This window comes from Hemiscyllium ocellatum, chromosome 2, assembly GCF_020745735.1.
Source record: "Hemiscyllium ocellatum isolate sHemOce1 chromosome 2, sHemOce1.pat.X.cur, whole genome shotgun sequence".
NCBI classification, from domain to species: domain Eukaryota; kingdom Metazoa; phylum Chordata; class Chondrichthyes; order Orectolobiformes; family Hemiscylliidae; genus Hemiscyllium; species Hemiscyllium ocellatum.
The window spans coordinates 81,135,939-81,158,024 of NC_083402.1; the positions used below are offsets into that span (position 1 = coordinate 81,135,939).

General features: G+C 38.5%; 1 protein-coding gene across 2 annotated transcripts in view; it reads left to right on the plus strand.

Moving 5' to 3' along the window:
- Positions 1–434: 434 nt before the first annotated feature.
- The window catches only part of pcsk5b (proprotein convertase subtilisin/kexin type 5b), a 227,813-nt gene continuing 206,161 nt past the window's right edge, over positions 435–22,086 (plus strand). For both annotated transcript variants that reach the window (XM_060837841.1, XM_060837851.1), the window contains exons 1-2: positions 435–1,059; positions 12,819–12,923. In XM_060837841.1, coding sequence (XP_060693824.1) covers positions 880–1,059; positions 12,819–12,923 — 285 coding nt within the window. In that variant the 5' untranslated portion in view covers positions 435–879. The remainder of the gene's footprint in view (positions 1,060–12,818; positions 12,924–22,086) is intronic.

Consider the following 22,086-nt stretch of genomic DNA (forward strand, 5'->3'; position numbering starts at 1 on the left):
GTTTCACTTAACCTACCATTTCTTGAGAGATCACAAATTGCTTTTTTTGACATTTTAAGTACAACCGGTGAGAGTATTGCTTCTCCCCATCTGTACACATAAAATTAAATTGTATTAAAATGTATAATATGAATCTATTATGGTTGTGTGTAGATAGGTCAGTATGACAGACCGTGTCTCACCCCCCTAAGTAAGAAAGTGTGCAGTTCTTTTAGAGGAACATGTCTCTCAAAATAAGGAACGAGAAATTTCAATGTGCTTGGTTCGGTCGAATTGAATATGTGTAAAACAAAATCCATTGAAAAGCTGTGTGCACTAGGACCGGGGGAAGTTCTTTTTGGTGGAAGAGGAGGGGGCTGTTAATTGAGTTACCGGTGGAGTTGGAGGAGGCGCTGTGGCCATCTTAAGGCAGAGCTTATCTGAGTGAGGAACAGAAGAGCCAGCGAGTTGCGAGCAGTACGTTTACACACACACACACACACACATAGACACGCAGCTCTATGTGTTTAACACAGGCGCGCACAGAGGTAGAGCTACACAGACACAATAGCTGCAGCAGCGGGAAGCACAGCAGCTCATAAATCTGCTCAGGTCTGCGGAGTACATCCAAATCTCAGGCGCTCACTGACTGACTGGTGCTCCAGCCTCGCTGTCTTTCTTTCCACCTGGTTTATCATCAAAAGCCCGACGAAACGTGAAAAAAAGATTCATGAAGAGCGGACGATCGTGCTTTTGGTGGAGTGGGCGAGTTTGTTTAAACAGGATAGACTTGAGAAGACACACGCTTTATCTGCCCGGCTTTGCAATTTAGTACGGAAATTGAGTACAAGGGTCTGAATTTAAGGTGTTTTGTAAAAACAAAAAAAAATCCCCCAAAAGATGGGTCGAGCGCCGAAGTGGTGCAGGGATCTTGTCTTTTCGCTGGTGTTATTTTTAGGGGTTTTACTGCCCTTTTCAAGAACTCTGATGTACACCAACCACTGGGCTGTGAGAATAACCGGAGGCAATGAAGAGGCCAATGCAATAGCAAGCAAATACGGATACAGAAACTTGGGACAGGTAAGGTGCTTTTTGCGGCATATGTATTTTCAACGGACCTTCCGAATTCTTGTACCTCCCATGTGGCTAATCATAGGTTGAAGTTTGGATGTCCTCAACAGCACTGACATAGCAGACACTTTAACTTGTGACTCTCTGGGCGGAATCAATTGGATTCTAATTCAGGACAAACGATTAACTTAGTTGCAATGGTTTGGTTTTGTGGGCGACATGATTTTAATTGAGCTACATTTCACATACACCCTCTTAAAACTCCCCTTTATTTTTTAAAAAGTGAAACTTTTCACTGAAGAATGTGAGATTGGGACTTTCCTCCTTTTTAAATGTATTCTATTGCATTTGGAAGAAACTAAGATTTCCAGATGATTTGCCCCTCCCCAAGGGAAGAGATTTGAACTACCACCGCTCAGGTGGACGAGTACAGGTGTGGGATCCGGACAGGGAGAGCCGGCCTGGGCCTGGACTGGTCTGAGCGAACACACAGAACCCCCATTCCCCCCTCCCCACTTTCTGAAATGATGTGTTGGAGTCGCTGGCGGTGTCTGTGTCTAATGTTTACTTGAAAGGAGGCTGTGAGGAGAAGTGTAGCTCTGGAAGGCTGGGGCGGGATAAAGCAGACACAAACAGCCAGCCGGATGAGGAACTGGAGGTCTAACTGACCAGGTAGGAGTGTGCGAGGGGCCGGGGCAGCTCCCCGTTGTTTCGCAACCAACGAGCGGACTTTGAGATGGTCTCGGTCCGGGCCTGGAGGCAGACAGCACTCCATCAGCGTCCCGCTCCAGCGGGGCTCACTTTTTTTCCCCCTCACCTTCCTTTTTTGCATTTAAAAAGGACAACCCGTCGGATTTTCCACAAACGCTCAAAGTTTAAACATTCCAAAACCCTCACTGGCTACTTTCACGAAAGTACAATCTGCATATCAACTGGTTAACCTTGTACCATCGAGCGTCTCGTTGGACTGTTTCCCTTTTTATCTGGCAACACTTTGCCCTTTCATACCTGCCTTGTGGAAAAACTGCAATATTTCCACCGTCACCTTGTTTCTAAAAAAAACGTGCCCTGCACACAGGTGCCGTTTTAATATCGGAGCAGGATGCATTTCGTTTGCTTAATTAATGTAGAAAATTTTAACACGGCGTGAAGTTCTCAAAATGGTTGAGGTTAAAACAGCTGTCACGTTAGAGTTGCATGATAACTCCATGCATGCCTCGAGTTAAGTTTTGACTCGCGCTCCCGCACACTCTTTTTCACTCTCTCCTTCCACCTTCAAAAATTATGTAGGTGAAGTACTTAGATTCGTAAGCCATCCACAATATCATTGGATATCAGCTGGCGGGCGTGGAGCCTAATTCAGGAGTGCGGAGGGGCTGTACTCGAGAGATTTGAGACTAAGCAGGCCAGAGGTCACGAATGGTTTTATGGATAATTGTTTTGTATTTGAACGAGTATAGGGATCCAGTGCTGGTTGGTCAAGACCTGCTTGGGTAACTATGTAACAAGTGTGAATTTCTGAGAGATGAAATTACTGAATGACTGTTTCATTAGAATCATTTTTAAATAGGTGCTGCAGTCACATAGTAGAACTACCTTCTATATTTCATTTAAAGTCTCTCCGCAGCAGAATTGAAGAATTCATCGATACCCTCAAAATTAGCATCACCACACCAATTCCTAGGACACTTCAGTACAGCACTCAAAATATATGTGCAGTGGGCAAATCCGTCCATGAAAACATTGCCTAAGTTTGCTTCAAGGGTGACCAAATTGGCAAGATGTTGCCCCTGTTGATAGGATAGAAAGAAATGGTGAGGAGTTACTTCCCCAAACATAGATTGCTTCTCCCTGCCTTTGGTTGCTTGATAGGCTCATAGTAAAGCAAGTGGTTGGGGATATGGGAGAGCAGGAGTGGGATGGGTGAGAGGGGATGGGACGGGGTGGGGGGGGGTTGTGCTGTGGGGTTGGAGGATAGGGGTGAAGGGTCGACAGTAAGGGAGGGAGACCAGCATTTTGGGCACTTAATTATTGAAGGTATTGATTTGAATTCTTCCAATTCTGCTACTGTAAGTGCAAATCGGTCAAATCAAATCTAGAAAGTAGTGTTACTATGTGACTGCAGCATTTTTTTTAAAGAAATGAATGAAAATGATAAGTCATTCTTAAGAAATTACTATTTGAAAGGAGCTCTTGAGGGCATGTGTTGGTATGTTAGGAGGGGTTTGAGAACAGTGAGGAATTTTTAAGCCTTACATTGGTGGGATGTCGACTGTTCTTGTCCATTTTCCAAATGATGGGAGAAGATACTGGTAGCTCAGCTCTTGCTTTTCAACATAACTAATATTAATGCTGCAGCTTTTAAAATATTAAAATGTCTCAAGATGTTTCACAGCAGCATAAAACAAAGTGAAATAAAACATTAGGTGCTATTGGGTCAAATATTCAAAAGCTTGGTCAAAATAGTGGTAGGTTTTAAGGAGACAAATGACCCCAATGGAGGATATTCCAGATTTTATGGCCTAATCGATTTGAGGCCAATGATAGTGATTTAAAATTGGAAATGCCAAGGAGGCCAGAATTAGAAGCGCACAGCTCAGGTTTGTGAAATCTTGCATATATAGCACCTTTCACAACCAAAAACAGTTTTTACAGCCTTTCAGTGTATTTGAAGTATAATCACTGTTGTAACATAGAAAACACAGAAGAAAAGTCGCATGCAACAAATTCCCTCAAAGAGCAACAAAAGCAGAAATGGCTAAAAACGTTCAACCGGTCTGATGGCACCTGTGGAGAGAAATCAGAATTAACACTTTGGGTCCTGTGACCCTTCCTCAAACAGCAATGTGGTAAAGACCAAGTAACATTTATGTTGATTAAGGGATGCATTTTGGCGAGATCATTGGGTTGACCTCCCTACTCTTAATAGTGTCATTATACCTGCCAAATTGAACTAACAGTGCCTCTGTTTAAAGTTTCACCTGAAAGATAACTTTTCTTACAATCTGGCACTGTTTTAATGCTGTATTAGAATGTCTGCCTAGCTAGATTGTTGCACTCAAATCTTTGGAGCAGGACTTGAACACTCAACCTTTTGATATGGAGAGTGCTGACGTCTTTTAAGATTTCTTTCCCCTTTCATGTTTCTCTTTTATGAAGAAAGCAGTGTTTCAAAGAGTCATTTGATAGATAATGGCAAATACTTGGGTATTGGCCAAGAAACCAATGAATATTAGTTAGCTGTTCAAATTTGGTGTCTTCAGATGCCTCTTTGATTATTTACATATCATACCTAGATCAGAGACACCCATAGCCTATTAAAAGATAACTTCTGTCAATTCTGTTTGAAACTCACTAAATTAGTTTAAACAGTAATTTGAAGTGAGGAACTTACCTTCTCTGAATTAACTGGGAAATTCACTACGTAGTTGGACACTGAGCCAAATGAATCAGAAATGTTGAGATTTTTTTGTTGAATTGAGTACCTAAACTGCAGTTTTATGAGCATTGCAATTGTCTTTAATGACCCTGACCTTGTTGGTGTGGCAAAGTAATATTCAATTGTGGGATCTATGGCCATCCACTAAATAAAGAAAAGTGGGCATCTGGTGGGGGATAGGATCTGTTTTGCAAAAATTTTATGCTAACACTTACTGTCTTGGCTCATGTGACTGTGAGAGGCACTCAAGGGTTGTTGTCAACTGTTGTACTGTGCACAGGATGAGTCATCCATATAATTTCCTTAGACAAGGAGATGAGATGGCATGAAATAAAGCCTAAACATCTGTGATAGTCAAACACAATGCTATACCGTAAGATGTGCATATTTGTTGATGGATACTCTGGATTATTTTTATCAACAAAATATACCACAAGAACATGTCTTGAGTCATCTCTAGCAGTCCAGTAAAAGCTTTTCTTAAAAGTCTTGTTTGCCTTTCTTTGGAAACTGGAAGTTCTATGAAATGCAATCTTGCTATTTTTTTTAAATCTTATCATCTAAGCTCTCAATGAACTATAGTTCCACAGGTAGCAATCATTCAGTTCCTCAATGGAGTATTCATTTTTTCATGTGAGTTTGAGGGTATCCAAGCTGAGTCTGATTCTGCTCATATTCTATTTCCACAAGTGCATTTGCAGCAGGGGAGTAATGCAACAGTTAGTGTTTTTTTTAAACCTGTAAATATTACTTAGTTATAAATGAAGTAAACCAGCATGAGTGGATCATAGTTGTATTCATTCATATCATTTTGCAGAAATGTTTTGGTTACAGTGTAGTTGTAAACTGGATGTGATACAAGAATATCCAAAATATTTGCATAATACCATCATCTCTTCTGACTGAAGAGATTTACCATTAAATCTGCTGTTTCAGATTCTGGTTCTATAGAACCAATTTAGGTGAAATGTCTGCAGTTTCTTTAGTGAAAGACAAAAATAAACTAATCTCTTGATGGCTGTATTTTATAATCCTACCTTTTATGATTACTGTACACAAGAATTTTAATACACTTCCTGCAGAGTATTTGATATTTTCTGAGATGTCCTTTTTCTTATATTATAAAGCTTATTCATCTTCTGTGATACCGATTTTATTAAAGTTTTGTATTAGACAGTTGAAATAATGGAGTGAGTTATCTTAATCTTTGGTAGCATTATTTTTAATTAGCTGCAAACTTTGTCCAATGACAGACATTCATAAAGTTATACCTTTATCTGGCGTTTTGATTTAACCCTTTTTTTTAAAATTGTGATTGTTCAATAGGCCCAGTCATGTTGGAGAAACTCTTGATTATCCTCATTCTTTTAATGATGGACTTCCCGCCATGCTCTGATCCCAAGGCTACTGCATTAATGAAATCTATATTTTAATCATAAACTGTAAGCTGCTGTTACTTTTATCCAGCCCTGCCAGGAGATCTATGATATGTCACACTTCCCTAATTTACACCATTCTTGCACATTCACGGCACCTTATCTGTAGCTAGTTAGTGACATCTGTCATCTCACTACACCCAGGATAACTCATCTTGTTGCAATCCTGCACTTTGCTTTCTGGAAGAGCTTTTTGTGGTTTTTCAGCTTTGATCAAATGGCTGAAACACTGAGATTTTTCTGAATGTCAATTTGTAGATTCTTTTTCTCTTGCTATTTCAATTATCTTTTCGTTGGTTTGTCTTATGGAATTTAGCCTGGGTCTTTGTAGTCTCATTTCAAAGGTGTCAATTTTCTTCTACAAATCTTTAGGATAAGTCCCACCCTGATTATGCTCTCTTCCACCCTTTTCTGTCAGGCAGAAGATAGAAAAGTTTGAATATATTGTGAATAGATTCAAGAACAGCTTCATCTTCTTCCTCTCTGTTATAATACTTGTAAACAGATCTCTCAAATGTTAATTCTGATTGCTCTCTCACTCTTCTCTCCCCACCCACCCACAGTTCTGCTACCCTGATACACTTTGTTTGGTTCAGTCGGCCTGTATAGCAACAAAAGAACACTTTTTTTTACTCTGTCCTGGTACATGTGACAACAATGAATTCATCTGCTTTGATGCTTCCAGGAAAGTGGATAGAATGGAACATCTTGGTGTTTTATTTCCCTTCTTTTACAAGCTTGTTTTTTTTTTCCTTGTTAACACCTTCATCTTCTTGTTCTTCTCCTCAATTATTTCTTCAATATGGCTATCTTTTTAACTTTCTTGGAATCCCTAAAGTGTGGAAACTGGCCATTAGGCCCAACAAGTCCACACTGACCCTCCAAAGAGTAACACACCCAGACCTGTTCCTCTACTCTACATACACCTAACCTACACATCCCTGAAAGACTATTGACTATTTACCATGGTCAGTTCACCTAACCTGCATATCTTTGGATTATGCAAGTAAACCAGAACATCCAGAGGAAACCCATGCAGGCACAGGGAGAACATGCAAACTCCACATAGTCATCAGAGGCTGGAATTAAACCCAGATCCCTGGTGCTGTGATGCAGTAGTGCTAACTAATGAACAACCGTGCCACCATAGCAACTTCTACTTCACATTTTGTGTTCCAGTATAACACCATCCTCTTCAGTTTTTACTCTTTATTTTAATATATTCCCGCTAACTGTCAGTGCTTTTGTCATCTTGCAGTTCATACACTGTCCATATTCTAAATTTTTAAATTTTACTTGAGCTGCAGCATCTTGTAGGGCCACCTCTGATTCTGCAAGTTATGCTGTGTCGTCTGTTTACTGCACGCTTCTGTTCTTGCCTCCGATTATCATCCCTAAGAGTACATCAAATTCTCTGAAGATTGATTGATTAATTTTAGAGGCAGTACAAAACCTTGTCATGCTAGTGTCTTCACTTGAACCATACTTGATTGTTCCTGATACATACTGTTTGGACCCAGTATATGGTCTCCCGTTTCACTGTAAATTTCAAATTTCAGCAACATACCTGTTAATGTTTAGTGAAAAACCTGATTGAATTTTTTTGTATAATTTACGAAACACAACTTTTCTAGTGTTTTTTAAAAAAATTGTGAAATTGTTCTTGGGTGAAATATTCCTACTCTTGATCTTACTCTAGATCTCAATTCAGATTTTCATCAGTTTTTGCTTCAAGTATGGTACTTATTTCTGTAATTTAGGCACAATTCAAACATCACAGAAGTAGGCCATGTTTTTGTTGAAGTGTGATTGTGGTGACAATCAGTACATTATTACAACAAAAGCTATTTTAGCACTGCAGTTTCTTCTGATTTTTGTTTGCGTCATGTGTCATTCTTAGGTTTGTTATCTTCTTAGCTGGAGACGTTGGGCTTAATTGTAGTGTCACTGCTGTTTTCTGGCCTCTCTGCTGCATCTTTAATGTGAACTGTTGAATTGAATTTATTGTCATGTGTACCGATGCACAGTGAAAAGCTTTGACTTGTGACCAATACAGGCAGATCACATAGTTAACTAGCATAGATAAGTAAATAATAGTTTAAACAGTGGCAAAAACCAAAACATAAATGCTAAGAGTTTGAACCCATTCAGTATTCTAACAACAGTAGTGGTGGGGTGGGGGGGGGAGGAGGCGTGATGTGAGTAACATCCTCCTGAAAGTCAATAATGAGTTCCTTGGTTTTGCCAGCATTGAGAGCTAGGTTGTTCTCAGTGCATTTTCTTTCCAGGTCTTCCACCTCCTGTGGGTACTTTTGTCGCCATCTGAGATTCAACCAACTATAGTGGTGTCATCAGCTTATAAATGGCACTTAGTCTGGTACTTGGTGATGCAGTCATGGGTATACAGTGAGTACAGTAGGGTGCTGAGTACACACCCCTAGGGGGCTCCAGTGCTGAGTGTTAGTGAAGATGAAATATTGTTCCCACTCTTCATTGATTGTGGCCTGTGGGTCAGGAAACTGAGGATCTAATTTCAGAGAGTGGGGCTTAGCCAGAGATCACTAAGTTTTAGTAATCAGTCTCAAAAACATAATAGTGTTGACACTTCAGTCTTCAATGAGTAGGACTCTTACATAGCTGTGTCAAGATGTTCGAGGGAGAAGTGAAGGGCAAGTGATACAGCATCTGACGTGGATCTGTTGGTCTATAGACAAATTGGAATGGTCAAGAGTAATGGGGAGGCTGGAGTTGATTAATGCCATGACCAACCTTGTATACACAAGCCAGCTTTGCATCAAACCTGGTAATCACTTAAATTCACCATATGTTGTAATATTTCAACTAATGCAAAAGATGGTTGGGAGAGAGGAGAAGTTAAGGCTTGACTAGTTGGTACCTAGATAATATCTAAATATTTTAGAGCAAGGTACAGAATATGTGCTTTCACCTGTTACACTAGTAACCTGGCATCAGATTCTACCCCACAGTAAATTTACTGGGTGGAATGCAATAAGTGTGTACTGTATACTGATCACTGCATGTTAAAGTAGGGACAGACATTTCAGGTATCAAATGTCACCCTTTATTGGCAGAAAATACATTATATTTGGCGAAAGCATATCAAAAGATATTAACAGTTGTGAAGGAAAAAAACTCAAATTGGATAATTTTAGTTTCATCTATTAGATGTTCATCCAAAATGTAGAAATTCTTTACGCTTGCCTGTTAAATACTGTCAAACTCAAAATGTGACTTGACTTACCTACATCATGGGACTGAACGTTAAATGTAATTCATGATGGATATGAAACCTACTAGCCTGCTCCCTTTTTTTTTTGTTTCACTTTTGTATATGTTCTCTTTTAGACTATTAAGCTTTTATTTTAAAAAAGGCTTTTGACAAGATAGTGAAGGTGCTTTAAGAAACCGTGCAGACTGTAGGCCACAATTTCATTGCAATCTGTGGAGGTGAATGAAGATATTTTAATGTCATACTTTTGCACAAACGTCCAACTGCCATTTATTTCACCAATATGATGTTGATCAATGGATTCCTAGAGAGAAAAACTATTACAAAAAGAAAGTAATACTCTGGTAAACATGTTGAGAAAAGATGTTCTCAATGCCCAGAATCCAGGGATCACAAGTTAAGGATATGGGTTAGACTATTTAGAATTGTGTTGAGGAAAGATTTGAGATTGTGGGTTGAATATATTAATTGTGATGGACCTTCATTTTGTTGAATTTTACAAGATATGTCATTTACCTGTTCTGCTGTTTTTCTTTCCTCCTTAATCTAGAATTGTAGTTTAACCTGTAATCAAGACAGGTCAGATAACATTGTGATTTGCTGCATAAAAGTACTTTGATCTTAATTAATATGGAACACACTTTACCATTGGATTATTCCTTTCAGTATTACAATATTAAAAGCAAGTCCAAAAGTATTATCTTGTCATTATCAAAACAACCTACATTATGAGTGTGAAACTTGTTCAAATTTGCAGTTGAGGTTCTGTTTACACAAGTCTGTTCACGTAAGTTGACTTTGTTTTGCTGTTGGTTGCTAATGTACTTGAAAATAATTTCTTAATAAAGAAACTCAAGGATAAAAGGCATAATGTACTCTGGTTCCATATCGACACCTTCAATAAGTGATTGGATTCAGGAAGCTGAGTGGATTCTTTTTTTTAATATGGAATACTCGTGACTCAGTAAACAGCAGAGTCACTTCTTTTAAAACCACAAATACTTAGCTTTGTATGACAAGCTTATTGATATTTTGACTTTGAGTCATAGAGATATACAGCACGGAAACAGACCTTTTGGTACAACCTGTCCATGCCTGCCAGATCTCCTAATCTAATCAAGTCCCATTTGCAAGCACTTGGCCCATGTCCCTCTGAACCCTTCCTATATTTGTTGCATCATCTTCACCATAATTTATTTGGAAGAAGAATGAGGAAGTTTAAACTTTTTTTTTGTGGCTACTGGGACCAATCAACAAGCAGATTAACTGATGATGAGAGGTTTGATTCTTTCCTTATTTGACCCTCATTTGTTTGACGATGCTTGTGATGGAGGTGATGCCAACAAGCTTGTTTTTATTGCTCATCTCTAGTGGCCCTGAAGCACCGGAAGTAAGACCTATATCTGGAGAAGTAAATCCCTCAATGACTGAGGTGATAATAAATTTTAATAAATTGACTGTTCTTTTATTTTCTATGATTCACCTAAATCTCAATAAAATTGCGATAAACATTGTTTGTCTATTTTCTTTAGTTAAGAAATTGGATTTGATCATCATCATCCTTTTGTGAATAGTTTCTCTCTATTTGTGCTCTAGTAATCCTTTTGTTATGGACCAGACCAAACTCCCTCCAAATATGTTAGGAAGTAGCCTAGACCCTCTCTTTTTTTGATTTTAAAGGCAAATGTTTGGCATTGTTTTCCAGATGCAATTCGTTTGGTCAAATACTGGGTTTAATCAAAATTCAATTTATTCATACACTTAAATTTAAGAGGAGAATTGGCTTAACTGTAACTATTGCAATGCTTAACAAAATAATTAACAATCACTAACTGTTCCAGTATAGTAACACCCTATAAACACCCTTGGCAAAGGCAATTTCAGTAATATAGATTGACCCCACCTATTTGGGTTGCTTCTATTGTTCCAACTCCTCACAGGCTGTTTGCTTTATAGGCTTTGAACAGACTGCTCATCGTCTCATCTCAACCTTTCTTTTAAACAACAGATTCTGGACAAAATGCACCTCTTAAAGCCAAAGTGTCGCCACGCCTTTGTGAAATGGACTATGTTTCAGCAGTAAATATATAATCAACAGGAGTTTTTGTTTGTCCTTCCCAGAAGTCAAATGTTTTTGTAATAGTTAAACTACAGGCTCTGTTTATTCTTGTTGTTATCTTTATTATGAGGCCTCTATGTAAACTAGACCTTGTGACGTAACGGGACCCGCAGTACTTGCTGTTTTTGTTCAATAGTTCAATCTCTGAAATAATTTTGAAGCAGTTCTCTTCAAATATGAAGAGAAATCATAGTCCAGACCAGGACCCTAAAATTATATGTTCGGATGACTAGCTGTGTTGTGATCGAGAACCCAAATTGTTGATTCTTTTCTAGACAGGGAAATGTTGGCTGAGGTTGCTGGTGGCACCCAGCAACTCCAGGTTGTGTGAACATTGAGAACTGATTACACCCAACTATCAATGTGTTGGAATCATTGATGAGAGTTCACATCTAGGAATTTGGCAGTGTTTCAATTGGTAATTTGACTTGGATAATATCAAGGTATGCAGATTCGGAGCATTTGGCCTCCTGCTTAACATGCTTACATTAAGAAAATGCTTACAGCAATTCAGAATAGAAGTAAAATACATTTGAAATGGAGCTCCTTATGTTGGTTTGATGAAACTCATTTCAGGCAGTTGATTCAGAAAAGTGTATTTAACAGATTATGTAGCCTGCTTTATTTTTTACATTACAAGACACATTGCAAAATAGATTCAGATTCACTGTCAATACTGATCTGCTATCATGTATCAAATACATTACATCAGTCTCACTTAGTGAGACATCAGTGCACTTTCTGGAATGGAGAAGTACTGTTTGAGAATGCTGTATTGCATTTGAGTCATGTTATTACTCTTTTATGACTAGTTATTGATCTGTAAGAGTGACCTTTGATCATGGGACTTAGGCCCAGCACCATAGAGATCAGTCATTCCAAAGAATATGTAGTGCAGAACTGAAATTTGTACATACTTTGTGCATCATCTATAAGATTAAAATCCCTAAAGGTGACCAGTCTACGAGCTGAAGCATGTACGTGTTTGTAGCTGAGTAATTTGCTGTCTATAAAAGGCTTTTAAAGCATAAAATGACCTCCAGACCTTATGGCCTGTGGAATATGTCAGCATGAACAAATAGTTCTTGTTGAACAACCTGACATGAGATCTTCTCACCAGTTATTAGTTTGACTCATAGTAATTGTAAGTCACTTTATAAAATGAATATGGTGCACTATTTTTGTTCTTCTCTTGTAATTATTTTAAATTTACCTTGTATGGAGACAGCAAGGAGTTCCTGTTGCAAAGATTTCTTGTCAATGGTGCTGTAATGTGTGCAAATAACTTCAGTCTACAGCCGGGCTTGAAAATTGCCTAGTCTCCAGAATGAAATGAGTCTATGAAAAAATAATGGCATGTTTTGTATCATGTAGCATTTATCTGTGAAAGATGATCTTGAGGGTCAGAGTAACACTTGAGATCATCCAGATTAAATTAAACTGAATAATTTATTGAAGGTAGGCAAAAGATAGAAGGTTGAAAATTTCAATGAAAACAATAGCTTTTCTTTCTTTCCTTTCTAGATTGGGTCCTTGAAAGACTACTACCACTTTTACCACAGTAGGACAATGAAACGATCAACAATTTCTATTCGAGGAACTCATAGCTTCATCTCAATGGAACCAAAGGTGTGTAAATTCTGGTAAATTTTTTCACTTCTAACAGAGTAGCAGAGATGGGTTGTTTTATTATTAATTAGTAATGTCACATGAGGAAATGTTCTGTGATTAAGTGCTGAATTAGGAAGAATTGACGCATGCTACACAGTAACCATGAAAAGAACAATAGAGATGAGTGAGTTAGACTTGGAGCACATACAGTAGATAATATGGAATAGTGAGATCACTGAAGGGGGTGACACATTTCTTGGCTATTATTAAACAATGTGACATTTGAATGTTGCAATAATGACTCTTAGACCTGTTAAGGATTTTATTGTTGTAATATTTATAAGCAGTGTGTTTGGGGGGGCAGAATTTAAGAGCAGATGGTATTCTATCTAATTAAACTTAAAATACATACACTGCTAATCTTGAAGTGAACATTGGAAAATTTACCTAAAACAGTGATGTTTATTGTAGTAGTTATACAACATCACAGTGGAATTTACAATCGGTGAACTACTATATGGAAGGCATCTTTCATATTGATGCTGATCTGATTTCTATCATGTACAATCATAGAAATTTGTATCTACAGACACAAGGAAATTTGGTTTCAGTGAAAAACAACATGGCATTGAAGAAATTTAATAGGGAGACTGATTCTTGAAATCTGGGCCAATTATAAGGATTTGCATGTTTGTGTGACTTTCTCTCATAAATTAGTGCTGCATTGGGCAGTGAAATTAGCATTTAATGTCACAAAGTAACTACAATATAGTTGATGGTTTGGATGTTTAAATAAGACTTCAAATTAGAATTAATGTCTTTCAATAGGTCGAGAACCAGTTGAAATAAAATTGAAATATCAAATTAATTTCCACTGTAATTTAACTGAGCTACAAAAGTTGAATTTGAGCCACATGTTTGTGTTGTTGCTGTAGGATCTCACTGTGTTTCAGTTCTCTGGAACCATAATAGGACCTTGACTTTTGCTAATCAGTAAACTATTTGTACAGTTCATAAGGTTGAGGTGTACGACATTTCATATTCACTATAGATAAGAGAGTTTAGCTAAAATTGATGTTGAAAATAACTTAAGGTATATTTTAAGTTGTAATTCTGCAAAATTGTTGCCATTTTATAGCATGTAAAAATGATTTGATTTGAATGAAGATACAGAATAACCTAAAATAAAGGTGACCTTGGCCAATTTTCTGCACATACAATCAAAAGACTGTAATGCTGTGGTGCTCGTTAACTTCCTCCAGTTTTCCTTCCACTTGCCAAGTTTGGGTGTCTCAAACCAAGATTTGGTATTACTAATTGTTTTGCCACTTTAAAAATTATTTTTAACTTTGCCCTCCCATTATGCATTTGTCACCTAGCTTCTTTTAATATTAAATGTATACTTCCCATATGTGACCTTAGTCCATTTTGCAATCTGGTTCCAGTTGGAATTTTGTAACTTTTCACTTTCTGCATTTGAGTGGACTTCAGCTAAGGCACTTTGGGAATTCTGATAGTTACAACTAAAGTATAATTTAAAAATTAATTTAAATACAAGCTGATTTCATAAAGATCATTTGAGTTGCACAGAAGTGGACAGTGACCACCATCATCGTCTGTTTTCCTTTTTTTTGTTAATCCTTTCTCTGGAAGGTTCCAGTTCATTAACTTTTTTATGTATCCATATGCTAAGCAGTACTGTCATCTGAAATGTTCTTTTATTCTGCATTGAGAAAAGGCCATTTCAGAATTTTCTTCTTGGTCTGAGTTGCATGTCAGACCTCGCTTAAAAAGGAGAAAGTGAGGACTGCAGATGCTGGCGATCAGGTGAAAACGTGTTGCTGGAAAAGCGCAGCAGGTCAGGCAGCATCCAAGGAGCAGGAGAATCAACGTTTCGGGCATGAGCCCTTCTTCACTTTACAAAGCACAAACTCATGAGCAAAACCAGCAACATTTCTTATCAGTAGAGGTGTCATCTCAAATTACTACTTTTGGCTCATGACGTCTCAATTACATTGTCACATTTGTATATTGTTTCTAATTCCCTCTTGGAGGCTCCTCAGTCCTTGCATGTTTATTTTCTCTCAGCATTAAATGTCCTTGCCTGAGGTGTGACAAATATTACCTGTTACTAAATTTCCCCCTCAATCTTACTGTAATGTTTGATTAAAACTAACTACACCGTGCTCTTTTAATATCTCAATAAAATCACATTTCTATGACATGCCTTGCACTATTCTGTTTGCATCCACTTGTTATCTTTTATTCACACTGTTCACTCAACATCATCTTCAGCTGTTTTGCCTATAGAAGCAGAACCCAGACTGCTTTTCCTACATGAGATATTAAATGGGTCTGGACTTCCTCCCGATCAACAGTGAGAAGACAAAATCATTGTGTTCACCACCTAATTTTAGCTACTTTAATTTCATCTTTCCTTCCTGACTGTTTTGTTGGCTTCACTGAATTCTGTTTGTACCTAAGCTCAGTTTCTGATTTAATTTCTTTTGTGCTATAAAGATGACACCTTTCCCCACTTTTGGTATTGTCTTTCACTTCCCATATCCATCCATTGCTAAAACATTAGTGTGTTCCTGTTTGTTGCTCCAGAACTGATTTGCTGCAATACTTGCCTTTCTTAATCATCTATTAAAGTAAAAAATTTCAGCAGGTTGCTTTCCACACATGGCAAGTGAAAATTTTGTTACTCCAATGACCATCTTAATATCCAAATCCGATCTTTAAATCCCTCTACACCCTAATCCTACCCTACCTCTGCAACCTAGTTCCATTTTGAATTCTTGCTCTCTAATGAATAATGTTTTCTTGTTTCTTAATTTTGTTCTCTATTTCCTTCCCCTTCACTGCATCATTGGTGGTGGTTCCTTTAGAAGTGTGAAGTTTTCAATCACTTTCTCTGTATCCCTTCTTAAAAAAAACAGCTAAAAATAATCTCTTACGGTTTACTTCCTAATCTCCCCTTTCCAGGCCTCTACTAATGAGTTCAAATCACAATGTTGATAACTTTATTTCAAATTCTGCAGCTAATTAGAACTAAAAATCTAGTATCTGTAATGGTGATCATTAAACAACTGGATTATCCTAAAATGACAGTTGATTCACCAATGTGCTTTAGGGAAGGATATCTGTCAGTATTCAATCCGGCTAATTAGCCAATCTGATTCAGACACTGAGCAAAGTGGGTCATTCTTAACTGTCCTCCTGAAACGGGTACTAAGTTACTTTTTTTTAACAAATTATTATTATTATGGCAAAATGATAAAACCATTCAAATTAAAGATTGTGTCAAATAAAGTTCACCTGTTCAGTGAACTGCAAATTTCTTCCAAACATCTGGAGACTTGAGAAATTTGGAACAACTAAGTCTATAGATTAATTGTTCAATGTCATATAGTCATTCTCATAGAACCATACATTACAATTAATGTTTTTGACTTCTCCATCACCATCCCTGGGTATGTCATGTCCCACTGACATGATAGGGCCACTAAAGATGGCCATATGTGGTATAGAGTCAGCAGTGAGAGATGCAGCTGCAAATGTGTTGCTGGTCAAAGCACAGCAGGCCAGGCAGCATCTCAGGAATAGAGAATTTGACGTTTCGAGCATAAGCCCTTGCTCGAAACGTCGAACTCTCTATTCCTGAGATGCTGCCTGGCCGGCTGTGCTTTGACCAGCAACACATTTGCAACTGTGATCTCCAGCATCTGCAGACCTCATTTTTTACTCAGCAGTGAGAGAGCCTGGTATTTGAAATTTCACGGCACCTATCAGTCATGGGCAAAAAAAAAACCCTCTGCAGATAACCATCTAACAGTTTCTTTCAACTAACAAATTTGGTATTCCTCCATGTTGAACACCACTTGGAAGAAGAGTGGAGGTTAGTGACAGTACAGAGTGTATTCCGGCTGCAGGGTTTCAATAGCTATTGCTACAAGTGGTTCCGTAATGCTGGGTGAGCCCTGATGGGTAAAGCTGCTGGACTGTATGTAGGTGATGAGAACATCAACCAGAAGGAAGAACCTATGACCTCATTCTTGCCAATCCATTTGTCCCAGATACATATGTCCACGCAGTAATGGTTAAAATCCATGTGGAGATGACGATCCTTTCTTTTGTACTAAATTGTACTATGTTGTACATGATTTTGAAAGACTAGTAGATTCAGTGGCCAAAACTAGGCATCCCAAGAGGCACTGTGGACAGTTAGCAGCGGAATTGTATTCTAGCACAGACTGTAACCTCATTCCAGACTAGCCCTCACCCTCTTATTATCAGCAAAAGAATAAATTAATCCTAGTTCAATAGAATTGGAACAGAACACTATGGGATCTGTAGTAGGCCTACCTAAATGTGGTGAAATTGCAATTCAAGAATGAATATGGAAGATAGAACAATATAGCACAGAGCAGCCTATTGGCCTACCATGTTTGCAACTAACGTGATGCTATTCCAAACTAACCCCAATTCCCACCACATGGTTTGTATCCTTCTACTCCCTGCCTGTTCATGTGTCCATCTAAATATCTGTTAAACATTGTTATTGTATCCGTGTGTGCATTCCAAGTACCCACGACCCTCTGTGGTTGCCTTTCCACTTCAACACTTTTTTTGGGGGATAAAAAAACCAAGTTTGTCTAACCTCTCCTTGTAGCTAATAAAGTCCAATCCAGGCAAAATCCTGGCTAAGCATTTTTGCTCCTACTCTAAAGCTTCCATATCCTTCCCATTGTGTAGGGATGTGAACTGCACACAACATTCCAAATGTGGCCTAACTAACGTTTTACACAGCTGCAGCATGACTTGCCAACTTAGTGCTGCAAATGATGAAGGCAATTATGCGTATACCTCCTTTACCACTTTAATCCCTTTAAGTTGCCACTTTCATGGAGCTATGGACTTACACCCCAAAATCCCTCTATATATCAATGCTTTTACATCCTATCATTTATTACATGCCTTCTTCTTGCATTTGACTTCCTAAAATATTTCACTTTACACTTGGCTGGATTAAACTCCATCTACCATTTCTCTGGCCAACTTTCCAACTGATCTATATCCTGCTGTATCCTTTGACTGCCTTGCACACGGTTAGCACTGCTGCCTCGCAGCACCTGAGACCCGGGTTCAATTCCCGACTCAGGCGACTGACTGTGTGGAGTTTGCACGTTCACCCCGTGTCTGCGTGGGTTTCCTCCGGGTGCTCCGGTTTCCTCCCACAGTCCAAAGATGTGCGGGTCAGGTGAATTGGCCATGCTAAGTTGCCCGTAGTGTTAGGTAATGTGTAAATGTAGGGGTATGGGTGGGTTGCGCTTCGGCAGGTCGTTGTGGACTTGTTGGGCTGAAGGGCCTGTTTCCACACTGTAAGTAATCTAATCTTACTCCACCGATTTTCATAATTTGTAAATAGACCATATACATACATGATTTGAATGAAAACATATATCACAAACAACAGAAGTCCTAGCATTGATCCTTGTAGAGCACCACTGGTCACAGACCTACAGTCAGAAAAACACCCCTGCATAACTACCTTTTATCTTCTGTGGCTAACAGTTTTGTATCCAAGTTAACAACTCCCCAACGATTCAATGTAAATTTTAATCTTCTGACCCACCCATGTCACATGCTTTAGTAAATTTCATGTAGACCTTATCCACTACCCTGTCCTCCTCAATTATCTTCATCTCTTCCTCAAAAAGCTGAATCAGATTTGAGAAGTGATCTCCTCCAAACAAAGCCATGCTGCCTCTCCTGAATAAGTCCATTCCTTTTTAAATGTGAGTAAATCCTGTACCTAAGAATCTTCTCCAATAATTTCCCACCACTGACCTAAGGCTCTCTGGCCTATATTTTCCTGGATTATCCCTGTTGCCCTCCTTTTTTATTAAGAAACAAGATTGGCTATTCTTTAGTCTTCTAGGACCTCGCCTTTGGTAAAGAGGATACAAGATCTTGCCAAGGTCTCAGCAATCTCCTGTCTTGCCTCCCTCCATATCCTGTGATAGATCCCATCAGGCCATGGGGACTTGTCTACCTTAATCTTTTTGAAGACACCAACACCGCATCCTTCTAAATATTGTGATGCTCTCGAATATCAACATTCCCCTCCCTAATCTTACCATTATCCATTCTTTTCCTTGGTCAATACCAGTGTAAAGTACTTAAGGGTCCCCCCTTTGTCCTTGAGTAGACCTACCCTTTCTGTAGATACCCCCTTGCTCTTAACATTTGTATGAAATGTCTTTGGATTCTTTTTAACCCAAACTGCCAAGGTCATTTCAGCCTCCTCAGTGAAGCTCCGTGCTCCCTTCCAAGGTCTGCTGTTTGACCTCAGCAGCATTTTGACCTCACACCATCCTCTACCATGGTGGCTCCCAAAATGGCCAATAACTCCCAGAATACTCCTCAGCACTACTGTCTAGATGGTCTTCCTCCTATTGAGCACTGGGTCCTTTGTGTTCCTCTTCTCGATTTTTGGTGATTGAACTGACTGCTCCCAGATCCTCCTTAGTCACTTCTCACTACTGCCCTCTGTCAAATGCTTGCATCCCAACCATGGAGAAGCTTAAATAATAAGGAATAATTACTCCACAAATAAATAAATTTCAATAAATACCACATTAAAATATTATTGAGAAGAAAAGCAGTATAAAGTGAGTGTACCAAGAGTGTGATTAGTGACTGTTACATTTATTTTGTTTTTCCTTTTGTCCATTCCTGGTGGCATTGAGCGGTTTTTTACACACCAGAACTCTGGGGCATTTCTTTTTGTTTCTTCTGAAAAATTGATGTCACTCTGGAGCTCTGTTTTCACACAAATCACTTTCAAGTCTACTCTTGTTTGTGCAAGCGGTGATTATAAAGAAGAAAACACACTTTGAGCATTGCCGGACGGTGCGGAGAATATCTAGGCGTGGATTCTTTTCTTCACAAATATTTTTCCTTGGCTTTACCAAGAAGTTTCATGAACCCTTTTTTTTACTGGTCTCCATAATGCTTCATCTCCCTGGAGGATATAGTTCTTTTAACAGTGTCAAATGCCTCATGCAGCATATCTGTGCAAATCTCTTTAAGATCTTGTTAGGGCAATCTCAACATTCTTCAAAGGAAGCACAATTTGGAGAGTTGTTTTGGACATTGATTTGTCTGAAAGATTTCACAACACAAACAAGTTGCTCAAGTACTACTTGACTTTTTTTTCTTTCTTTTCAAAATTAAAAGTCCTTCCTATTTTGCTTCAGTTTCCTATTCACTATAAATTCAAATATCTCATCCCAAATCCCACTTTCCTTTTCCTACTCATCAGCTCATACACCAAAAAGACAATGAACATTGCTTTAAAACATCAATACAATCTGTGAATAGTTTGAGTATTGCTGATAAAGAAATAAACTTCAGACACTTTGGTGACCTTGTCCCCAAAGCAGTTTTGTGGCTTTTTGAATCACTGTTCCTCACCGAAACTCTTTAAAAATTGCCGGCTCCAGGTTTCCAGCATTTCAGTAATCTGCCACTTGTGGAGAAAGCATAGAATTCCTTCAATTGCTGTGTTCTGCTCACTTATGCAAATATGAGTCCCTACCTTGAATTATGGGTCCAACATCAAAATAATTGTTTCTGACAATATACATCATTGCATTTCGGGGGAAAAATGAACCCAAGGGTTAGTTGCTTTGAGAATGCCCCTTTTGAGCAAGTTTCAGTTTTTGGTAAACGCTGTTGTGCTTTCTGTAATTAACATCTGTTCTCAGCTGAAAAATTGGGAAGTCCAGGCTGATACTGAAGGCCCTGAATTTGGAAAATATTTTCATTTGTAATTGTCCACGGTTTTTTAGCTATCACTTTTGAATTCCTACAAAAAAAACCCCTTCTGAAATTGAAATATATCTTTTGAAAATATTTCTTTCCAATCCTGTTTGAAGCAACAGTTGTCAAAGGAGAATCACTGGCTTTAATCAAATCCACGTGTTTCTATACAGAATGCAGTGCTGAAATATTCTCTGTCCACGTTTCTGTTCAAGAGTTCCAACATTGGATCTCTCTCCTAGGCATAGTTATTGCAAGTTTCTTTATCTATATTTATGCTACAGTCGATATGCCTGTGAGATGCATGTGCCTAGCACTTTTTTTTAAAACAAAATAACTCAGTGATACATGTGAATGAATGTTGTGCTTTTCATACAAATGTGCTGATTTCCATTTTTCTGCTGTCGGGGGCTGACATTGTGCCAATATGTTGTTGAAGTATTTGTTCCCTTTTTGAAATGTTGGATGGTCATGTGGGTGTGGTGATGAGGATAATACTAGATTTTCTTTTTTGGATTTGTTGACTAGAAATTAATCTAAAATGTCTTGTACTGTTAGTCACCAATTAAGTTGGTAGGGCAAGTCATGTGTTGAATGGTTTCAGAAAAGATACAAGGTAGATCTAACATGACCTCTTGTCATTAGTACTCTTCGACCTTCAAATCCCATGATTTGACATTTAACCAATGAGGCTTGTAGAGTGATCACTGGAAAATACACATTGCTCCAACAATCTGCAATCATTGGTTGACTTAATCAAACATTTTGAATCCTTTTCACATTAGTGATTGAATATACCTAAGTGAGCAGACCTTCCCCTTGGATTGAGCCACAAGGTTCCAAACGGTACAGACTTCAAAATGCTGGAACGGATCAGAGGGGTTTCAATTCTTTGAAATCTGACTGTCTGATCCAATACTGAATGAACAGCTTTCTGGCTTGCAATATTCTCTCCAAATTGTAGATCTTCCTGACTTGGAAATATCTCATTGCCAGCAATGTGGAACTCTACTTAACAAGTTAATCAGATGTCCTGGTGTTTCCAGAATAAGCCTAGTTTTCACTAAGTGTGCAGGTGGCCTGACAGTTTCTAAATATAGTTCAAATGTCCCGCTTTCAACTTTTTGCTTTTGTGGATCTGAGTCTGGGGGAAGAAATCTGTGAAGAAATTGCATCTTCCTACTTGTAAACTCCCATCACATTGCACGCAGTAGACCGGAATTTCTTGCTCCTCCTCCAATATTTTGGTATTGCTGATGACACCCTATTTTAAGCTATCTCTGGAGTAGGGTTGCCTCATATCATGAAAGACATCAAGTGATCTCTGCAATCAACTCCCCTCAAGACTCTC